Here is a 20873-nt window from a genome sequence, read left to right as displayed (position 1 = left end):
CCAACTAATTTTGGAATTCTTCTCCTAAAACGGATGAACCATAACAACTCTGGTTTTGATTCGACTGTCCTGCCGGTCTCAGTGATAGAAACAGTCCAAGAACTATATTCAAAATGCTTCTTTCTTGGCTACAGTTTTGCTCTTTGACACAGCCGTAACATTTTGCAGACACTTTCTTTACAGCTTCCAGTAGAACCAGTTGAGGTTCTAAAGGAAACCTGAATCAATCCTTATCAGCTCATCTGTTCTGCTTCACAGTGATATGCATGCATACAAACCTGTACAGATGCATATATCAACCTAATAAATACAGTCTAGCCTATCATAAGGTTGTGGAAGTAATTCTAATCACTTTCTTTGTGAGGGCATTTCTATCAAAATGAATTACGCATAACTGAATCTAATATACAATGAATTATATATTGAAAAACAACTTCAAGGAGACGTTGTAAGCACAGGGCGCTGCCATTTAAATTGCTTTAAAGAACACTCAGCATGTTAAAAGACAGCAATCTGACATTAAAGAAAAGCAGGCAAATATCGTGTATTAGCTTTTACTAAGTATAGTAAAGAACCCATCACCATTCTCTTCCTGAGTAACAATGTTTGCACTTAAGATATATTTGGTGTTAGAACCTCCAACTAAAAGAAAGATATGCAAGCCATACAGAGAATTATAGAAAGGAAACTGCATGGGATGTGAAGACAGCAGCAGAAGAAATGGACAGTAAAAGGTAACTATGGTGTCAGCTGTAACAGATTCAGAAATAAGGAACATGCTTTTTACAGTTTTCTATACCAAAAGTTCTGAGTATAGCAACAAAGATCTGTATTTGAAAGTGTTTATTTACACTATTTTTATCAGACCTCATGAGTAAGCCTGTTTCTGAGAGCATCAAGTGTTCTCAACATAATCCTCTAAATTGAACTGTGCGAAACAGTATCTTTTGTACTAAAAATACTAAAGCTTTGCATTTTCTTGTGTATATTTTTAATTTTCTGTGATATGAAAGCACAGTGAACTGTGGGAGAATCCGTCACCATTTAAAATAGCCACCACTAATCCAGTAGATCATGCAGCCACGTGAACAGTGGCAAGGTGTCAATATACTTCATTAATATGCTTGAATTACAATACTACAGAGATTGATGACACACTGTATGCAAGACCATGAATACTAATACTTAAATCCAATGGAATTCAGCCTGAATTAAATTTGTTAGCTGTCAGGCATTGTTACATAGCATTATTTTTCCCCTCCCCCTGCATTATCAAACTACTGCAGACATGCACACAGACACAAAAATCACTTGAGATGTCAGTGTCTATACACACTATGTGTACTGAGCAGTCTTATGGAAAGAATGCTCTACTAGATAGAAGTTTGCCTTGCAAGCTAGTGGCTTACAAATGCCCATGATATTTCAATTGATAAACACAGATTAGCTTAGAGAAGTATCAATTTTTCAAGCTTGATTGCTTTTGTTACTGTGGTGAGACAGATACCATTATTGTGAGAAATCAGTATAATTTATTTCTTTTTAATGAATTGTTTAGACTGTCAAATAGTCCTTTTAAAACACTCCCAGCCAACCTTAAAAGAAGTTGAGAGTTAATTGAAACATTAATTTAAATCTAAGCCAGGTTTAAATTAAAATACTGTATCAAAGGCAGTTTAACTTTTCTGACTTGAAACATTGTGTCAAACAGTTTCAACTTTTTTAAGCATAGCACTGTTACACCTAAATTTCTCCTTGTACAATATTAAAACTATATTGCCCACAGATTACATGTAGACTGTTGCTACTAATAACCACAGAATCACATAGGTGAGAAAGAACGTCCAGAGGTTATCTTTTCCATACTTTTGCCCAAAGCAGGTCAAAGTATACAAGGCAATTCAGAGCCTCATGCAGCCCAGTTCTGAGCATCTGAGGATTCCATCCACAGTCTCTCTATGCAACCTGCAGCAGTTCTACCATTCACAGGGTAATTTCTTTTTTTCTTGTCTCTAGTTGGAATTTTCCATATTGCAACTTGTCCACATGGGTCCTTGTCTTTTCAGTGTGCACCGATACATGCAGTTTGGCTCCATCTGTTCTGTACCCTTCTATTTAGTTGAAGACAGCACTAAATTTCACTTTAGCTTCTCAAGGCTAGACAAACTCACTTCTCCCAGTCCATCTCTGCTGGACTCATGCCAGTACAGCATTGTTTTTCCTGTACTGGGGAACCAAGACTGCACACAATGCTCCAGATGTGGTCTCCCAAGGGATGCACAGAGAAAACGATCATTTCCTTTGACTTTCTGGCTACACTTCTGCAACAGTATGCTATGCAGTTGTCTGCCTTTGCCACAAGAGTACACTGCTGACAAATACAAAGATGAAGTTATTGTCCATAAACACATGTTATCTCACATAGGCACTTTTAAATGAAAGCACTCAAGAACAAAGACCTCGTCATAAATATGGAGGCATATTGGGCCCTTTACCACTCGGCACTCTACATATTTGTGAAATTAACGAAAGGAACTGTCATCAGCTACCTCACATGCAGAATGCCTTGCTCTCCCACTCCTGTGCCTCAAAGGAAGAATGGAGGTGGGAAGTTGTACAAAGATAACAGATCGCAAAACTGAGGTAAAGAATGTTCCTAAGAATCAATCTTTCCATTCCAACTTACACTTTAACACAATTAACAAATATAGTTTCCTCCCAGGTAAGTTATGTAACTTTTATGCAATTACCACCATAATCAGGGTCTGTAGTGATAGGGCAAGGGGTAATGGGTTTAAACTTAAACAGGAGAAGTTCAGGTTAGATATAAGGCAGTTCTTTACTGTTAGGGTGGTGAGGCACTGGAACAGGTTGCCCAAAGAAGTGGTAAATGCTCCATCCCTGGCAGTGTTCAAGGCCAGGCTGGACAGAACCTTGAGCGACATGGTGCAGGGTGAGGCATCCCTGCGCATCTCAGGGAGGTTGGAAGTGGATGATGTTAAGGTCCTTTCCAACAAAAACTATTCTATGATTCTATATGATTCCATGATCATGGCTCCCTACCAATGTGTTTAAGGAATGCCATATCAGAAATAAGCAAAAAAACCCCCACCAAAACCGCAGCCAAACTAGAACCTGGTGGGGGGGGGGGGGCGGGGCGGAGAACAGAGGAAAACAGAAGGAAGAACACAAAATAAATAGCACACAAGCTGGAAAGTGTATGTGAAAAACAGGTTCAGATTCTTATGCAGATTTAAGAACTTGCTTCACATTCATTTACACATTTATGTGTCTTAATATTACACATCTAACGCCTAACAATTCAAAACCTTAAAAAATCCCAACCAAACAAAACCTCAACAACAATCCATCACCACAACCAAAACAAAAAACCTCTAAACCCAGAAGGTGTTTTATGATCTGTTAACTCAGTGACATGCTACCTTGAATTACAGTGCTATCAATATAGCACAAGTGGATTCAAAAAAAAAACCCAACCCAAATTCTTAGTATACTCCTAAGTCTTTTCTTTACACCCAGGCAGCAAATGCAAACCATCAATGGCTATCCTTCCATTTTTCAGTGACTATATTATTATTATTGCCTTCTCTTTACCTCCTGATGAGTCCTTTCTCTTTTGTCTACTATTTTCCCTCTCAACAATTCTTTCATGGCCCAAAAATTACTCTCATGGAGCAAGGAAAGCCATACTCCACTAGAGATAGAAAAGTGTTTCTAGCATCAGTAGTTTAGACAAGGTTCAAAGAAAGACTACAATACGGACAGAACTTCTTTAAGAGATATCAAATCATTTTGGTAAAAATGCACTAACTCCAAACGCAGTATTGATATAACCTGCCAAAGCTTTAATGCAGCTGCACACAAGCTGAATATTACAGAAGGCGCTGCTCATACTTGGCTGGAAGTCCAGAAAAAACAAACTAGCAATGGCATTATCAGATTTAAAGTCTGAAGTAAGACTTGTGAGTTACTTTGTAAATTAAACCAGGTACTGTTTGCTATAATTACCAACAAAAGTCATTGGCCCTTTTATGCTGCTGAACCTGGGACTAAGTCATAATGACTTGGATGGCACATATGGAATCCTCAGAAACCATTATTGCACGAAAGAATATGATCTCCAGAAAAAAAAACACTGGACATGGAATACACAATGACTGCTATTCAGTTACCATGCTCTTTCTGATAAAGTGTAAAAGAAGCACTTTAAGCACACATGGGTTGTATATTCAACTTAGAAAACCAGCCTTTTATTTACACTGTAGCAGCTCTGCAGCATTGTTTTAAAATCCTGGCTACATGAAAAATGTATAGTTTTTTATATCATTTTATACACCTGCATTGCAAGTCTTCACTCATTTTGTAGCAAACTACTTGCTAAATTTGCACTAATTAAAACAAAACTGATGTATTCTTACTTTATTTCTTTTGTATGCTTTTTTGTTTCAGAATTTGTGTTTTCAGAAATTCTCATTCTTAAAAAAAATAAATCCAAACGGAAATAGCAATGGCTTAGCATTAGTATAGACCTTCTATTATTTCCAATATTTATGATTGCAACTGAACACCCATAGGAAGTACTAAAGATTAGAAATGCATGCAACTAAGTTAAATTAGCAATATAAGATCCTGCTTTAAAGCTTCTACAGGATATAACCAGAAAAGATCTTACAAAGCACAAAAATATTTAAGAGGTTGACAAAAAAAAAAAAAAATCCGTCTGCTTAGAATTTGTTAGTTTGTTCTTACCTTCTGTGCTTAATCCAGGACTTGAAGTAAATTTTGCTACATCGACAATCTTTACAGCAAACTGCTGCCCTGTTTCCCTGTTGATACATCGCCGCACAACACTGAATGGACCCCTGGAACACACACAAACAGAAAACAGCAATATATAACCCATTCTCTTTTATGTGTTGAGCTACAGTTCTATTACTCCTAGACAATGTTTAGATTCCAACATCCAAGTGTAGTAGTTCCACGGAAGGTTATACCTCTCATGCTTGCTGCTCATTAAAATGTAAAATTAATAATTTTAACTACAGACTAGTATAAGGAACACTAAATGAGTTTTGTATTTTCCTATATTAAAGACATACTCTCTTACCCTGACACTTTAGAAACCCTGTTCTCTTAGAAACCTTGTGCAGCACACTGATATTATTATTAAAGGTGTACTTTAATTTGATACATAATCCAAATAGGGGAGGGGATGGGGGGAACTCAAACCCAAACAAGAGAAGAAAAAACCCCAAAACCCAGCAACATCTCCAAAGAAGAGGCTAAAGTTTAGAAATTACTATTTCAAACAACTGAAAGGTTATTCCTTCTAAACAATGAGAATTGTTGAGCCATTCTGTTTGGTTTCATTTGTCTTACACAAACTAGGTTTATTCTGAGCTCATTTGACATCACTGGATATAAACAGCCTCCATAACAGTACTTCAAAATTCCACAAAAACTTACAACCTCTCATCTATGGCACTTATGAATCCTTACAGAGTTACAGATAAAAAGACTTATTAAAATTAGTTCAGACAGGTGTTAGTACTGCACTCAAGTAATAAATTATGAATGAAATCACATTTGTCAAAACACGAGTTAGAACAATGTCAGCCTTTTAAAAACCATGACCACCTATACATTTTTGTAAGCTTCCTTTAGAAGATTATTTAAGCTCTTGGTGCCTTGCCTAAAATATGGACACTTTCATCCAATGCTAAAGAACAAACAATACCATCAGGTAACTATGGTCAAACTTTCAAACATAAAAGAATTAATAGGCCATGAAAACAGAATAGGATTGCTTCAAGACTGCAGAAATTGCAGCAAATCAAGCCTTTTTTACTGCTACTTATTTAATGACTGACAAGATAGTTCTGAAGAAATCCATTCTGCAGTCTTCTCAAAAAGATGTAAGGGAAAATTTGAGGATGGAAAGAGACTTTGTTTAGAAGTTTATTTATTAAGTTAACGTTCACCTTGCTGAGTGAAATAAATGCTTAAATATAGCTTAAAAGACAAATTCGTCTATTCAAGCAGTGAACAGGAAGTTAGCTTACAGGTTTCTGAGCAATAAGATTACAAAGCAACACAATTCTTGAAATAAAAGACTCCCTGCAAAGGGAGAAACGTCCCCCTGAGGGCACTTACAAACCTTTATGACTGGCTTTTGGTTTTCCTTTATATACCAGATGATACAATTATGTAAGTCAGCACACTACCAAACCTGTACTCCCATAGCTAAAAAACAATTCCTGTATTCCTTAAATAACAGACTTGCAAAGATTTCTTTAAATTGGATCATTTCTGACACAAAACATGAATACCAAAACCAGTCAATGAATCACAGTCTAAACATTCACAAACAAGGAAAATACTTACTAGCACAGCTATATACATGCAAATTATGCTGTTGTGCTCAAACAGAACTAACTATACAAGAAAACACATGGATTTTTCCTCTTCCCTTGCTCCTAACATGTGTTGAAATCCCCTCTGAATCCACACTCCACTGTTATTCAGTATCTGGCCCTTTACCAACAGCTACCACAGATATTCTAAAAAAGATGTTCAGTTAATAGTCTAATACTTAGAAACTCACACCTGTAAATGCAAAATGCTCAACTGACTTCATTTGGCACTAGAAAGACTACAGCTATTGACTTGTAATACTCCCGTTCACATTTCAAAAAGTAATCAGTTATTAGAAAGTTCCATTTTACATAGATTAGTGTCACTTTCTTATCCCAAGTCTGTTTACTCTTTTAGCATCTGTCAAAGTAAAATTGCTTTAAAATAGTATAAACACAATTTACATTATGGTAATTTGGAAATAAATTACTAGAAACTAAATGCGTTTCATTAGAATGATTCTTTTCATTCTCATTGTTTTTTCCCCACAAAAAGCCTTTCTGAAGACATTAAACAACACTTCCAACATAATCGGATACAGATCACTAGAATATAGGGATACCTTTCAAGACCATATCCTTACTTATAGGTAGACCCCTGATATACTCATATACCCCTGAATACTCATTCACTTAAACTCTATGAAAATGACTATGTTTTGTTGTTGACCAAGCTACTTCTAGATTTCCCAGTTTCCTCAAGTCTGGGCTGGACAGCCTGTCCAGCCACCTGAATATGCATACATACTTAGAGCAGATAAGCAGAGATAGTTGGAGGAACCATAAATCAAAAAAGAGCATATGAGCCACAGCTCCAAGAGAGATCACACTTGTGGTCACCCCTCCCTTCTCTCTCTCTTAACCATTACTTCTTTTTTCTTTGCATTATATATTAACATTTCATATTAACCCTAACCCTAACCTGAGTGATCTGCTTCCTGCATATTAAGGCTGGGACAAAAAAAATTTCAGCATCTTATTCAGTTCCATAAGAGAAAGAGGGTACAAGAGACATCTGTACAGTCTCAACCTTCATGGCATACTGAAACTTAGCTATAGTTTTAACAGAGCCTTATCTACTTAGATTGAGGAACGCAAAGACTCTAAGTAAATCAAAAGTGTTTCAAAGCATAGAAAGTAAGAATTCAGTGACACCCACAATAAACTGATTTTATTATCAAAATACACCAAGTTAGAGTTTCATATACAAATGAAAAGATTTTTAAACATAACCTGAAGATTCAGCTGTTTACAAGCCTTAGACTCCCAACTTTCTCAAAACAAGGTCTCTCATATTAAAGCCACGGACAGTCTCAAAATCGATGATTTACACAATAAAGGCTTGAATTTTCCAAGGACAAGACTTCTGAGGAGTGGCTGATGTCACTTGGTTTGCTCAGCCTGGAGCAGAGAAGGCTGATGGGTGACCTGACCAAAATCTTCCACAAGTGGGGTGGTAGAGGGGGAAGTAGTCTGGTGACCAGTGATAGGACTTGAGCAAATGGAATGAAGCCACATCAGGAGAGGTTCAGGCTGGACATTAGGGAAATATTTATTAGGAAAATATTTATTAGCACAAAAATAATTACCCCTCACTGAGAGGGTATTCAGTCACTGGAACAGATTCCCCAGGGAGTCTGTTGGTCACAGCACCAACCCTGTCAATGTTCAAGGAAACTCTGGATAATGCTTTTAGTCATATGGTTTAGTTTTAGGTAGTCTTGCGAGAAGAAGGGAGTTTGACTTGATGGTCCCATTGAGAGAGGACCCATAAAGGATCCTTATGGATCCCTTCCAACTTGAGATACTCTGTCATTCTGTGATTTTAAAACACTCATGACAGGTGCACTCAATAATTAAGCAGGCAGCATTGACTCCACATGCTAAGTAGCAGAAAAGAACTTTAAAATAAAAGGTTTGCAGTTAGGATTTTTACTTTTTCCTCACAGCTGCAATGACACATAGCAATTTTACAAACAAAGTTTTAATAGCTCATGGTGATACTGTCTAATCTGAGTCATAAAACAAAAGTCCATGCTTCCTAACCCAGTCGTTTCAAACCTTATTTGGAAGTTCAATAACAGAAGTCTTTCAGGCCACCCTCAGTCCCAGCAGTAAAATCACACTCTTTCCAGTGAAGAAAAGGGCTACAATATTTCATCTCTCTAATAAGACAAGGAGCTATTCAACAGTTGTGTCTGCCACTGGGGAAACATATATTGTCTCTAAATGACAATTTCTATAGCCCATTTTACTAACCCTGCAGCTCAAATTATACAGCTCTAAAATACAGAGGTAATGTAGACAGGGGAAGGGACAATTGTAGCACGAGATACACACCTTCAAAACTGCTATAGACAGATCAGACCGATTATTTCTTTATTGATTAAAACGGAGGAACCAAGTTAAGCTGCATAGTAAGGCTTCACCTTGTAAGTCATATAAACTAGAACTGTAACATCATGTGGTTTATATTTTGTTTCTCTCTGTGCTACCCTTGACAAACATTCCTGCTGATCCGCACAAATCTTTCATTTCAGACCTCCTGCCTCCCACAAGCTTTCAAAATCTTTGACTGCAGTTCACATGCACACAGAAGTCTACAATAGCTCAAAACATGAGAATCGTTAAAAAAATGCAAGTAGTAAGGACAGATGTTTTTTTCACTAATATTTTGTCAACACTGGTAGAGCACATTCCAACACCTACAATCCTTCGAGTCCCACCTGCAATGTATATCAGAAAGCAAAATGTATTTGCTTGAATTGAAGTTGAAATGCAAGCTGATTTTGGCTGTGTACTGCAACTGGAAAAAGAAGTATAACACCACATTATTAAGGAAGTAGTTGATTACAGGTAGGCCATAAAAAAGCGGATAGGATGCTGAAGAGGTGCCTTACAGCCACTTCTTTTCATGCTTCCAAAATTTGAATAAGCAGGGCAGGTCCTGATCTAACCTTAACTTTATTGAAATTATTTTCTGGTGATTAGCTTTACTGTCTAGCACAGAACAATTAATTTTATATCAGCTAGATGCCAACTTGAAGAAAATCAATTATATTACTCCCTCCTTCAGAAGTATACCACTTACAGAATAAAATCCTAAAAATCTGAGACCATCAAAGCCCTTTTTATAATCTCTTTCACTTTAAATTATTTTACTTAGTGTATGTCATTAGGACTTCAAGGATAAGTACCATAAGCTGATATTTTGCAAACTTTATTTTTTTTATAGTAGAATCTTGTTGGTTTGTTTGCCTGTCTTGCACTCCAAACTATGTTTGGACAGAGCCTTGGGTGACACGGTTTAGTGTGAGGTGTCCCTGCCCATGGCAGGGGAGTTGGAACTTGATGATTTTAAGGTCCTTTCCAACCCTAACTATTCTATGGTTCTATGTTGGTATGCATGAATGAGAACTGGTTGTGATTAAAATATAACTTGCTGATTTGTAACAAGCACAAACACTTGCAACCAGTAGTGACAGCCTCTTCCCTTCCCATGTCTGGAATGAACTGAATGGAGTTCCCACTAAAGTATACTATAAAGACACATTCTGAAGTTTATGCCTCAGAACCCCAAAATTTAAGTTTCTAAGTAATTCATATGTCAGATGACCAAGAATTTGCTCAACATCTCTCCCAAACAAATCAGAATTTTCTGACTAACTTAGTATAAACCAATGCATTTTGGCTCTCAAATTCAGTTTCACTAAGTTAAAACAAAATAAAACCAAAAACAAAATTAAAAAAAACCCACCAAAAACCCCCCAAACAATAAACAACCAAACACACAAAAAACAGCCCCCCCAAAAAGTAAGAAACAAACATTTTGTCAGTAAAACTAAGAACACTGAACATCTCCTCCAATGAACAGAGTGCTCCTTTAAAAACGACCTTCCATTTAGAAGTAAAAGGCCTTTGATTCTCCTTTTCCTTAAGAAAATGAATTAAGAACCTGAAATGTGATTAAGAACTTCAGACATGCAATACAGGTCTTAAAGTAACCTTTATTCAACATTTTAAATGGAAGATCAATATTTCCTTAAAGAGATTATGTCAGCTTGTTGCATGAAGATACTATAAATGAATGCAATGTCTGTCACATAAGAAAAGACATATATACAGAGATTATTTTTTTTCCTATTTAAAGGCTACGCATCTTCTTACCTAAGCAGCAGACAACACTGCTTTTGTCCTAATGTGCTTAATACTTCCAAAACAACTTTATCCAAAGAGATAAAAATTGTTGGGAAAAAAGCAAATTACATCATATTTTAAAGAGATAGATCTCCTCACTCACCCATGGCATTTATAATATATAATTGTTCTTTAATTTTCCCTTTGATTGAAGTGAACCTCTTTTGAAAATTAAGTATTTCCAAGATCAATTAAACCTGCAATTAGTCATTATATCAGCTCATTTGCACATGGAACTGCAGCTTAAAACAGTGACTGAACCTCTCCGTGAATCAGCATATTGGATTAGAGGGCATCCACATTTAAAAAGAGATCAGACCATTGTTAGGTAGACATTTTCTGTTTTATTCTCAAAGTAAAATTTTAAATACTGCATTATTATGACTGTGGCGCAGGAGAACATTTGGTCTGAAGATCTGATACTTCTTTAGAAAATCTGATACTTTTAGAAGATCTGATACTTCTTTAGAAAATCACATGTACCAGAACAAGTCACAAAACTGAGTTCCCAGGCAGCAACATTACTATCACAAGTATGCTTCAACAGGTCACATCGTGGAAACCAAGTCCATGTTTAACTCAATTTTAGGGCAAAACTGACAAAGTACAAAGCACAAGAAAGCAGCCATATATATATATATATATATACACACACACACACACACACACTAGATATAAATGTTATATTATTATATTAATGTATATATTTATAATTAATGTATAGAATATTATATATAGTGTGGACGTATGTACCTTCTAATATTAATCCAATCGAAAAGAGAACATACAGAGTACCGAAACTGTGGTTCTAAGGTAGGAAAAAAACCCAACAAGTCTTCCTTCAACTTCATGATCAATTTTAAATGACGTAAGTAAACTTACACACCTTTGAAAATACTGAATTACAGTGCTTACATAATATTTGAGTAGAATATAGATTTTCTTTTGTAATGATTTTGTAAATAACAAAATAACTGGAGAATGGCTACTGAGTAAATTGGTAAGATTTGAAACATTTAAAACCAGTGAAACTAATGTGAATAAAAGATTGGAAATAGCAGGTATTTTTTAAATAACAGCACTTAAAGAATTTTAAAATATTAGCCAAGTGATAAAACATGTTTTATAAATTATTGTTACAATTCAAAAATATTCAACTACTGTCTGTTTTAAAGGCTTAAGCAAGCTTTTATGCATAAGAACTAAAGAACCATCAGGGAAAACACTTGTCAAAAGTCCTAGACAAAAATCCTTAAACTTCATTTATTCAACACAGAAATACTTGATGGGGGCTGACGATGGGGAAACATGCTTATCAATGCAGTACACTATAGGGGCTAATGAGACATCCGGAGTGACCTTTGCACTCATAGACTTTCTACTGTAGACCTCATCACAACTCCAGTCAGAAACAGTGGCTGCTAGTGTGGACCAGACACCCAGTCATGGTCCCCCTTCCAACCGACTGCTCTACCGGCAGCATTGCCCTCCTTGCAGTATTATCAGAACCCGCGTTTTCAGGCCTCCTCAAAGCCTTATCTGACCGAAACACTCCTCAAGAAAGCTTTAGGGTATGCTTAGAATTTATGCAACATACTGAGAAAATACTTGCTTTCAATTTTAAGATTTTATCCTATAACTCAGAAGCTTGTTTACATGTTTTTGTAACTATAAAAGCAAAACACTCGCAGAAAGAGATCTCTTCTGCTATCCTGTCTTTCCTATCTTCAACCTGCAAGAGGGATAAGCTATCCAGCTATCCTTACCTGATCTGTAATAAACTCTATCAACAGAAATAGTAAGTTGTGGCCTGATTATTCTTATCAAGCAAAAAAGCAAGAATGAGTTTATCAGTCATTCTGCATGTTACTATATGAGGTATTTACCAAATCTCTTAGGCATGTATATGCTATAAACAGATGCTGGTATGTAAAATATCTTTAATTTATCTTTAGTTTGTAAACAACTCATTTTATGTTGACTGACTGGGATATTGAAGGGATGGGAAAGAAAGAACATTGAGACAAGATACTAACTAGATTCTCTATTCCATTACCATGAAATAAAAACTTCAGCACAAGTCAAACCCAACATTCTTCACATGCAAGCTATTCAGAAAATATTTTTATGTTCACACATACTACAACATCCTTAATTTTCAGAATTCCATAATTATCTGTTAACACTGACCTTCTCCTTGTGAACTCTACCATCTTATTCATAGACTCATGGAAGAACTCAGGTTGAAGGGTACTTCTAAAAGGACATGCTTAATAAATTTTAATAAATCCTTAATAAATGTTACCTAATTTTCTGAATACAACCACTTACATTAATTACCCACCTCAGCATACAGGTAAGCAAATTCTGCTTTCAATAAATATTCTAGTAATAGACTTCACAGCCTTAAAAGAGTTGGTCCAAAAGCTGCAACCATAGCAAATATAGTAATGGCAAGGGTACTCTTCCCCTGGTTCACCTTCAGGTAGGTGAGAATTTATGTCCATGCAAGAAGTGACTTTGCGCAGGTGGAGACAGGTAATCAAAGCACAAAACCTACTTCTTGAACAGGAGAGGCGAAAGCTTTGTTTACTGATAAATTCCCACTGGAAATACTTCAATAAAATTATGGAACCAAAATCCACAGAATTTTAAGTTTTATTCTGCAACACTTCACAGAAAAATACAACACACCAGCAACTGAATCAAGAGCACCAGTTCAAGTGTTCAGAAAAAATTATGCTGTTCTCCTAACAGATACTTTAATATCCAAAGAAATCTTTTGCCCCCCCCCCTTTTTTTTTTTTTTTTGTGAAGAAAGACTTATAGGACAAAATCAGCAGGCAGTAAAGGAAACCTGAAAAAAAACCCTGTAAAACTACAGTGAAATCATTCAACAGTGAGAAGAAAAGCATAAAGAATGAGCAAACGTGTTAAAAAAAGTATTGCAATCACAGGAACAAAAGGGAGTATATTAAAAATAATAGCTTTGCCTCCAAAAGAAAAGCATATCTTCAGTCTCGTCAGCTAGAGACAATGACCATTACTTTTCTCTTTCCCCATTCAGAGAACCTTTTTATCCCATTCACATCTTAACACAGTCTCGTTCCATCTTAGGCTGTGCCTTCACCAGCATTCCTTCAGCAGCAGCACTGGCCAAACCAGCAACCCATCCTGGTATTATGTTGCTCTGAAACAGCTTTGGCATGGTTATGCTGAACCAAATCAAAGCAGCAGCAAAAACCACCGAAATATTCCACACAAACAGCTTCTCCCACTTTTTACTGTGTTACTTTTCATCTAGAGCAGTTGCTTGATTTCACTTAAAGCAAAGCTATGCAAAAGAGCTCTGTCAACAGTCAAAACCAGGAACAAACAGCTAGGACACAGGTTGAGCTTAAACAGTACTGCTGCTAAAAGTGAATCTAGTCTCAGACCACAAAGACTTTTCATATGGTCCAACAGCCACCTGTAGGACCTGCACTAATACAGCATACATGCATTCATGCAATGAAGCAAAGGAACTCATCTAACTCAGGAAGTCTCAGGTAAATCCATATATAGCTGGCTCCACTGTGCATAGTTTATTTTGCAACTACAAGTGCTTTCCATAACACATAGCAGACAGAGCAAGAAGAGAAAGGACAGGAATATGTCATCCACCACTGTTGCCAAAATATCCTTCATGAGATTACATCTTCAGGTGAATTATCATGCATTAAGCACTCCCTACATCTCTCCCTCCTGCATTGTGATTCGATTTTAAATTTCCACTTTAAGATTATTCATTTCCACTATTAGTCCTGCTAACAAAACTGAGCTTGCATACTACTTCCTCTTCTTTCACTCGCAGCTTTTACCTAGCCTACAAAAATGCACTTTTTTATCATGAAGTCACTCACTTGAGTATCTGTTCTGTGAATCTGTTCCAGTTTTATTTTTTCTTAACAAAAGGAACCAGAACTGTATGCAGCAATCCAGATGAGGTCTTACGAACAGTTGGCACAATGTTAACAATGTTTTCTTCTCTGCTGGAAATATTGTGCCTGCTACAAACCTACACTTCACATCATAACACACACATCATATAGCTACCTAATATAGCTGCGTTCTTCTCTTCAGTTATTTCCAACCAAACAGCCTCAGCCTAATCCGAAGCCTGTTCCTAGTTCTTCCATTTTCATGTGGTGGATCCTGTATTTAGAAGTTCATAATTTCCACTACTGAAGTCCTTGTTTTTTTCCCCTCTCTGGATGATGCCAGATCCTCCTCTGCAGCAATTATCCTCAAATGTTGCATCAAAACCCCCAAAGTTTAACCATTATATTTCAATTTAGTGTTTTTACTTTTAAAATAACCTGGCAGACAACTAATCCCAAACTGACGAACGACAAACCTTCACCTTTTTCACTCTTTCCTCTCTGAATGTCCCTTTTTAATTTCTTCTTCAGTCCAACCTAGAATAGTTTGAATTTATCATATTGTAATTTTTTTTATTGTTTTAAAGAAACTAGCAACCTAAACTATAAGAGGGAAGTGAGAGGGAAGCACTAGCATATTTGTCTGACAGAAGGGGTTTTCTCATTTCTTCAAATACATCACCACTAATTCAGCTGCCCCAACACTACTGCATTACAAAAATCGTAAGTTTGTTACATGTTCATGACAATAGAGAAAGGCACACTTGCATGGGCCACTACAGAAGTGGAGAGAAACTTCACATTTTAAATGGAAATAGCCTCATTTAAATACTGTTATTATGTCTGTGATAACATATAACAGTTCCTCAAAACAGAAAATTCATCACCTTTATACTGTAATATATGCAAATGGTTCAGAGATTCTGTGAGGGCTTCTCTCTCTCCCATGTGACTAACAGCAAAACTCACATTTAGTTTGCTACCACTACACAATAGTTGAGTCTTAAACTTGAAAGACAGCAATGGCCAAACCCCTCAATGATTTTAAAATACACACATATACTAGAAATCAGTATCTCCCACAAAATCAATACCTGAATCTAACCAGAATTTATTTTGGTAATCAGTTCAATCAAAACTGCTTCCTGCATCACTCAATACTGAAATTTTGCTTTTAAAATAAGTAAACATATAAATCTCAGTTCAGTTTACCTGTCACTTAAAATCGTAGCCTCAAGGGTATTTCTTTGTGCATACCAATTCACAAGACCCTTTGGAACCCAAAAAGCAAACCAGAGGTTACTGAGGTAACCTCAGCAAGAGAGACCAGTTTTCTAAGTGAGAAAGTTTGCCACTGTAGTCCTGACCCACAAAGCTATATTATCCAAAGAATCTTGATTCAGACACACAGCTTCTTATACTTCCTATAGGAGTTTGGCCTCTGAACTGCCAAACACCTTCACGTGTCAGGAAACCAAAAACTACCCTGAAAAGGTCTGTTTTGTGTGTTTCAAAAGTATGCAGATTAGTATCAAATTTCATAAATTCTCATCAAGATCATGTATGAAGTGAAGGAAAACATAAATACTTGAGGTTTTCTTTTAAAAATGTTGGAAGACTTCCAATATTTCAGAAGCAGAATTTATTACTCAAATCATCAGCCTTTAGGGTGATTCATAACATTTTAAATTATGGAAGGATTATGGGATTTATTAAGAATATTCAGCTAAATATTGGGAAAAAAGTTCCTGGTTATGGTATTTATAAAAGACTGTTGAATTCTCTCTCCAGGGGAGAAATGAATTAATTTTGACCTCTTGAAATCTGAAGCTTTCAACTATGTACAGGAATGAAAAATCTGACACACGACATCTATCTAGATCTCTTCAGTTTCTGAACAGTAGTTCTTTGTATTATTATATATTTAATGCATGTAAACTACTGTCTAAAGTCAGGGTGTGTTTTTTTTCGGTTTTGAAGTAGAGATTGTATTTCAACAGCCTAGATATCTCTATGAGAAAAACATTTTTCTATACCATTTGTACTAGTTCATCCTTTTTCTAAACTTCAAGCAAGTTATATGTTAGTAATTTATTTAGTAACATTATCTCTCTTGCTAACTTCAAAAACTAAAGATATCTTGGAAAAAGCTAATGCAGCTACAATAAAACTAAACAGAGCTATTCACCTTACTAAGTATTTGGAATTGTATTTTGTTATATTAGTAGGAAAATTGACCACTCTTGTTTGTAAAAGCATCAAATACCACAAGTATCTAAATATGAAATACCACCTTCCTTTAAAACATCTGTTCATGAATTTTAAATTCAACTCTTTGTCTTCATGTGCTAATTTAAAGTTCAGGGTCTCTCCTTAGCCTGATCTTACCATTAGAAAGACTCGACCACAAAAATGCCTCATATTAACTATAGGACAATTATTTCTATTTTAATTATAATCATATACAAGTCAATTATTAATACACATACAGCATAAGGTATTATATGATACTTTCACAATTTCTTCATTGAAAAACCCTACATTATTTTTCTAATAGCTAAACATTTAATAGAACTGCCAACAACCTGAAACTAAACATAAAGCCTTTACTTAAGAGATATGTTGAATATTTTTTTTTTTCATTTTGTAAAACGAAAAGCTGCCTAGATAATTTCCCAGTCAGCTCTGAGACACAGTTGTACTAAAGACTGTGCCAGTACTCATGTGAAGATAGCACAGGGGCGCCAGCAACCTGCCAGGAGAGGACAAGGGTTTTGGTACTGTGTGTTTTTAAAAAAGGACCATAGAATCAAAGTAATTCCCTAAATCACTGTCTCAAAGCACCAAACCACCTGTGCACTGACATCCTCAAAAAACCAGCCCAAAACAAAGCAATATATTATTCCTGGAACTATGAAATTAGCAGGAATTAGAGCATTGACTCCATCCCTGCATGACCATGTAAGGTGCATAGACTGAAAGATCCCACACTCCTCCTGCAAGGGATTATTTGACCTTTGGGACATTGACAAAAATAGGAAGTTGAATTCATGGTCCAGGTCAGGAACAGCATCTGACATTTCACCAGTTTCCAGATGCCCTTTATTTATTTTATTCGAGGACTGAATAGTGAAATGAGCCAGACAAGCATCACTGGGGGTCCAAGATTAGATATCAGCTTGTTTCTTTAAGATATTCTCACTCCAAGACAAAAGATGGTCGAAGTTTCAGCTACATCACTCAACTAAAATCAAACTAAAAGTGATTTCAACTGCAGTGATAAATGCTGTGGCCCCTGATTAAAACCATAGAATTTAAGCAATTCCCTAAATTACTGTCTCAGAGCTACCTATGCACTGATGTTCTCAAAAAATACAACCCAAAATAGTGCAGTGACACTCGTAAAAGTCCTAAAAAATAATTAGGAGACTATTCAGTAAGAAACTTGCAGCTGCCTATTTGAGGCATTCCCAAGCTTAGCTTGCTTTGGCTGCCACAAGTAGCTGGTGGCACCTGCTACTGCTGTCACCAAAAAGGAGCCCAGCAGTAGAAATGCAGTTTCCAGCTTTGTTCTAGGCTATACGCACATGAAGGAGTAAACACATAGCCACACCAACTTCCCTCCCTTTAGAAGAAAAAAAATCAAGAGAATTTAGCTACTACTGTGGTTTGAATGATGGTACATTCTAGGAGCTACAAAGAATCCTAAGTATTCAAACAGTGAGGTTACAAATTTGAACAAAACTACAATTTGAAACTGCCAATTGTTTTTGGACTAAATGTATGAACATGTGCTATGGAACCCTACCATAGCACCCTCCTGCTTTATACTAGAAATTTCATTGTAAATTTAAGTCTAACCATATTTTTAGATTAATTAAGGTTATACAAAACAGAACCAGAAGTTAACTGTTAGAAAAAGCACATTCAGGAAAAGTGAATGAGGAGAAAAGCACTGGCAGTTGAGAATGGCAGAGAGGGAAATGGGAAGAAAAAATCAAATTATCATACTGTTTTTTCTTCATTATGCTTCTCTAGACACGTCTCTTTCCTCTTTTGGCCAATCACCACAACTAGGCGTCTTTTTGAAGTGCCTGTGTAATAACTCATGCCAGATAGAGAATTAACCTGAAGAATGTGAAGTCTGCATGAAAGTTCAGGGCCACAGTCTCATTTGGTTCACAGAAACATGATGGGCTGCCTCACTGGCATGGAGTGCTGTAATGTGTGGGTACAAAGCTTTAGAAAGAACAGGTTGGCACAGTAATGAAGGGGAGTTGTTCCTTATGTAAGAGATAAGCTTTAGGTATGGAACTTTGCCTTGAGACTGATGGGGAGCGAGGTGAGAAACTATAGGTCAGGATTAGCAAACAACCAACACAGGAGACACTGTGGTGGGTTTCTGCTACTGACTGCCTGGTCAGGAAAATGCAAAATCATAGAACAATTTGGGTTGAAAGGGACCTTTAAAGATGATCTAGAGTCCACTCCCCTACCACGGCAGGGATGTCTTTCACTAGATCAGGTTGATCACAGCCCCATCCAACATGGCCTTCAACACCTTCACTTCTCTGTTTTCTAACACCCTCACCATAAAGAAATTCTTCTTTATGTTCCAACTAAACCTACTCTCTCAGTCTGAAACTGTAGCCCCTTCTCTTATCACCACAGGCCTTGGTAAAAAGTCTCCCTCCATCTTTCTTTTAAGCCCCCTTCACACACTGAAATACTGCAACAAAGCCCCACTGGACTCCTCTCCTCACCCTTTCTTCTTAGGAGGGGTGTTCCAGCACTCTGACCGTTTTCCTGGCTCTCCTCTGGACTCACTTCAACAGTCTTACTTGTGCTGGGAACACCAGAATTGGATGCAGTACTCCAGGTGAGGTCCTGTGAAAGCAGAGTAGAGGGGGAGAATCATCTCATTTGCCCTGCTGGCCACACCTGACTGGCTTTCTGGCTTGCCAGTGCACACTGCTGGTTCACATCCAGTTTTTTGTCACAAGTATCCCCAAACCCTCCTCCACAGGGCTGCTCTCAATCCATTTATCTTCCAGTCTGGACTGATATCAGCAATTACCATGACTTAGGTGTAGGACCTTAAACATGGCCTTTGCTGAACTTCATGTGGTTTGCACAAGGCTACTCCTCAAGCCTGCCAAAGTCCCTCTGGAGAGCATCCCTTCCCTCAAGGGTATTAATTGTATCACTCAGCTTGGTGTTACCTGCAAACTTGCTGAGTGTGCATCTAATCCCACTATCTGTATAACTAATGAAGATATTAAGTAGTACTCATGCCAGTATGGACTGTTGCAGGACACTACTCATTACTAGTTTTCACTTAAGACATTTGGTCACAACCATCCAGCCAATTCATTATCCCTCTAATAGCCCGTCCATCAAAACCATATCTCTCCAATATAGAGGCAAAAATGTTGTGGGGAACTGTATCAAAGGCCTTAGCAGTAGTCTAAGCAGATGCCATGCGTAGCCCTTCCTTTGTCCGCTGAAGCAATCACTCCATTGCAGAAAGTCACATCAGTCAGGCATGACTTGCCCTTGGTAAAGCCATGTTGGCTGTTTCTGATCACCTCCCTGCCTTCCATGTTTTGATATGTCCTCCAGGAGGTCTTTTTCAGAAAAAGTGGAAGAAGCCTCATGTTTACAGAACTTGGTCCTCATGGTGGACACCCTGACATCTGCTGCAGGGACAAAGCAGCAAAGTGCATGCAACCCAGGAGGTTTCTGGAGTGCACTGATGGTAAGTTCCTGACACACATGGTTAAGGAACCAATGAGGGGGAAAAACTTCACAAACAATGTCAGAGGCAGCCTTTGCTGCAGGACCATGAGATTGTGTAACTCAGAATCCCAAAAGAAAGGAGCAAGGCATAAAGTGGCATCACAATCCTAGATTTTAGCAGAGAAATGAGAGCAGGAGAGATACTTTTTGTAACTTACCAGAACACCTAGCTAGGTATACGGAAATAATAATAATAAATAAATAAATAATAAAAAAATAATCAAAGGATGATGGCAATTACAGAACTACAAAAGAAATAACTGATATCAGAAAGCAGCTTTGACATCCTGCTATACCAGAATTGCAAGGAATTTTAATCAAGCTGTTTTGGTTTTAGTCATTTAGATACAAAATCTACTTGTTCAGATAACTGTCAAGAGTTTTGCTCGTAACCCAGCTGTATATTTTAGTTTCTAACTTCCTTTAGTGTCTGTGGCATCCCCAGATGAACTCTTACAACAAATTATGGCTTCATTAGGAGCTTAACAATACCCCTGCAAACAAACTTTATTGGCTGATAGTA

The 20873-nt window shown here is 37.0% G+C and overlaps 1 protein-coding gene across 4 annotated transcripts in view; it reads right to left on the bottom strand.

Moving 5' to 3' along the window:
- CASK (calcium/calmodulin dependent serine protein kinase) overlaps positions 1-20873 on the bottom strand; it is a 204677-nt gene that overhangs the window by 143212 nt on the left and 40592 nt on the right. For all 4 annotated transcript variants that reach the window (XM_065677115.1, XM_065677116.1, XM_065677117.1 and 1 more), the window contains exon 2: positions 4771-4883. In XM_065677115.1, coding sequence (XP_065533187.1) covers positions 4771-4883 — 113 coding nt within the window. The remainder of the gene's footprint in view (positions 1-4770; positions 4884-20873) is intronic.

The sequence above is a fragment of the Lathamus discolor genome, chromosome 4 (genome assembly GCF_037157495.1).
Source record: "Lathamus discolor isolate bLatDis1 chromosome 4, bLatDis1.hap1, whole genome shotgun sequence".
Taxonomy (NCBI): Eukaryota; Metazoa; Chordata; class Aves; order Psittaciformes; family Psittacidae; genus Lathamus; species Lathamus discolor.
This window is presented reverse-complemented; position numbering and strand designations above follow the sequence as displayed.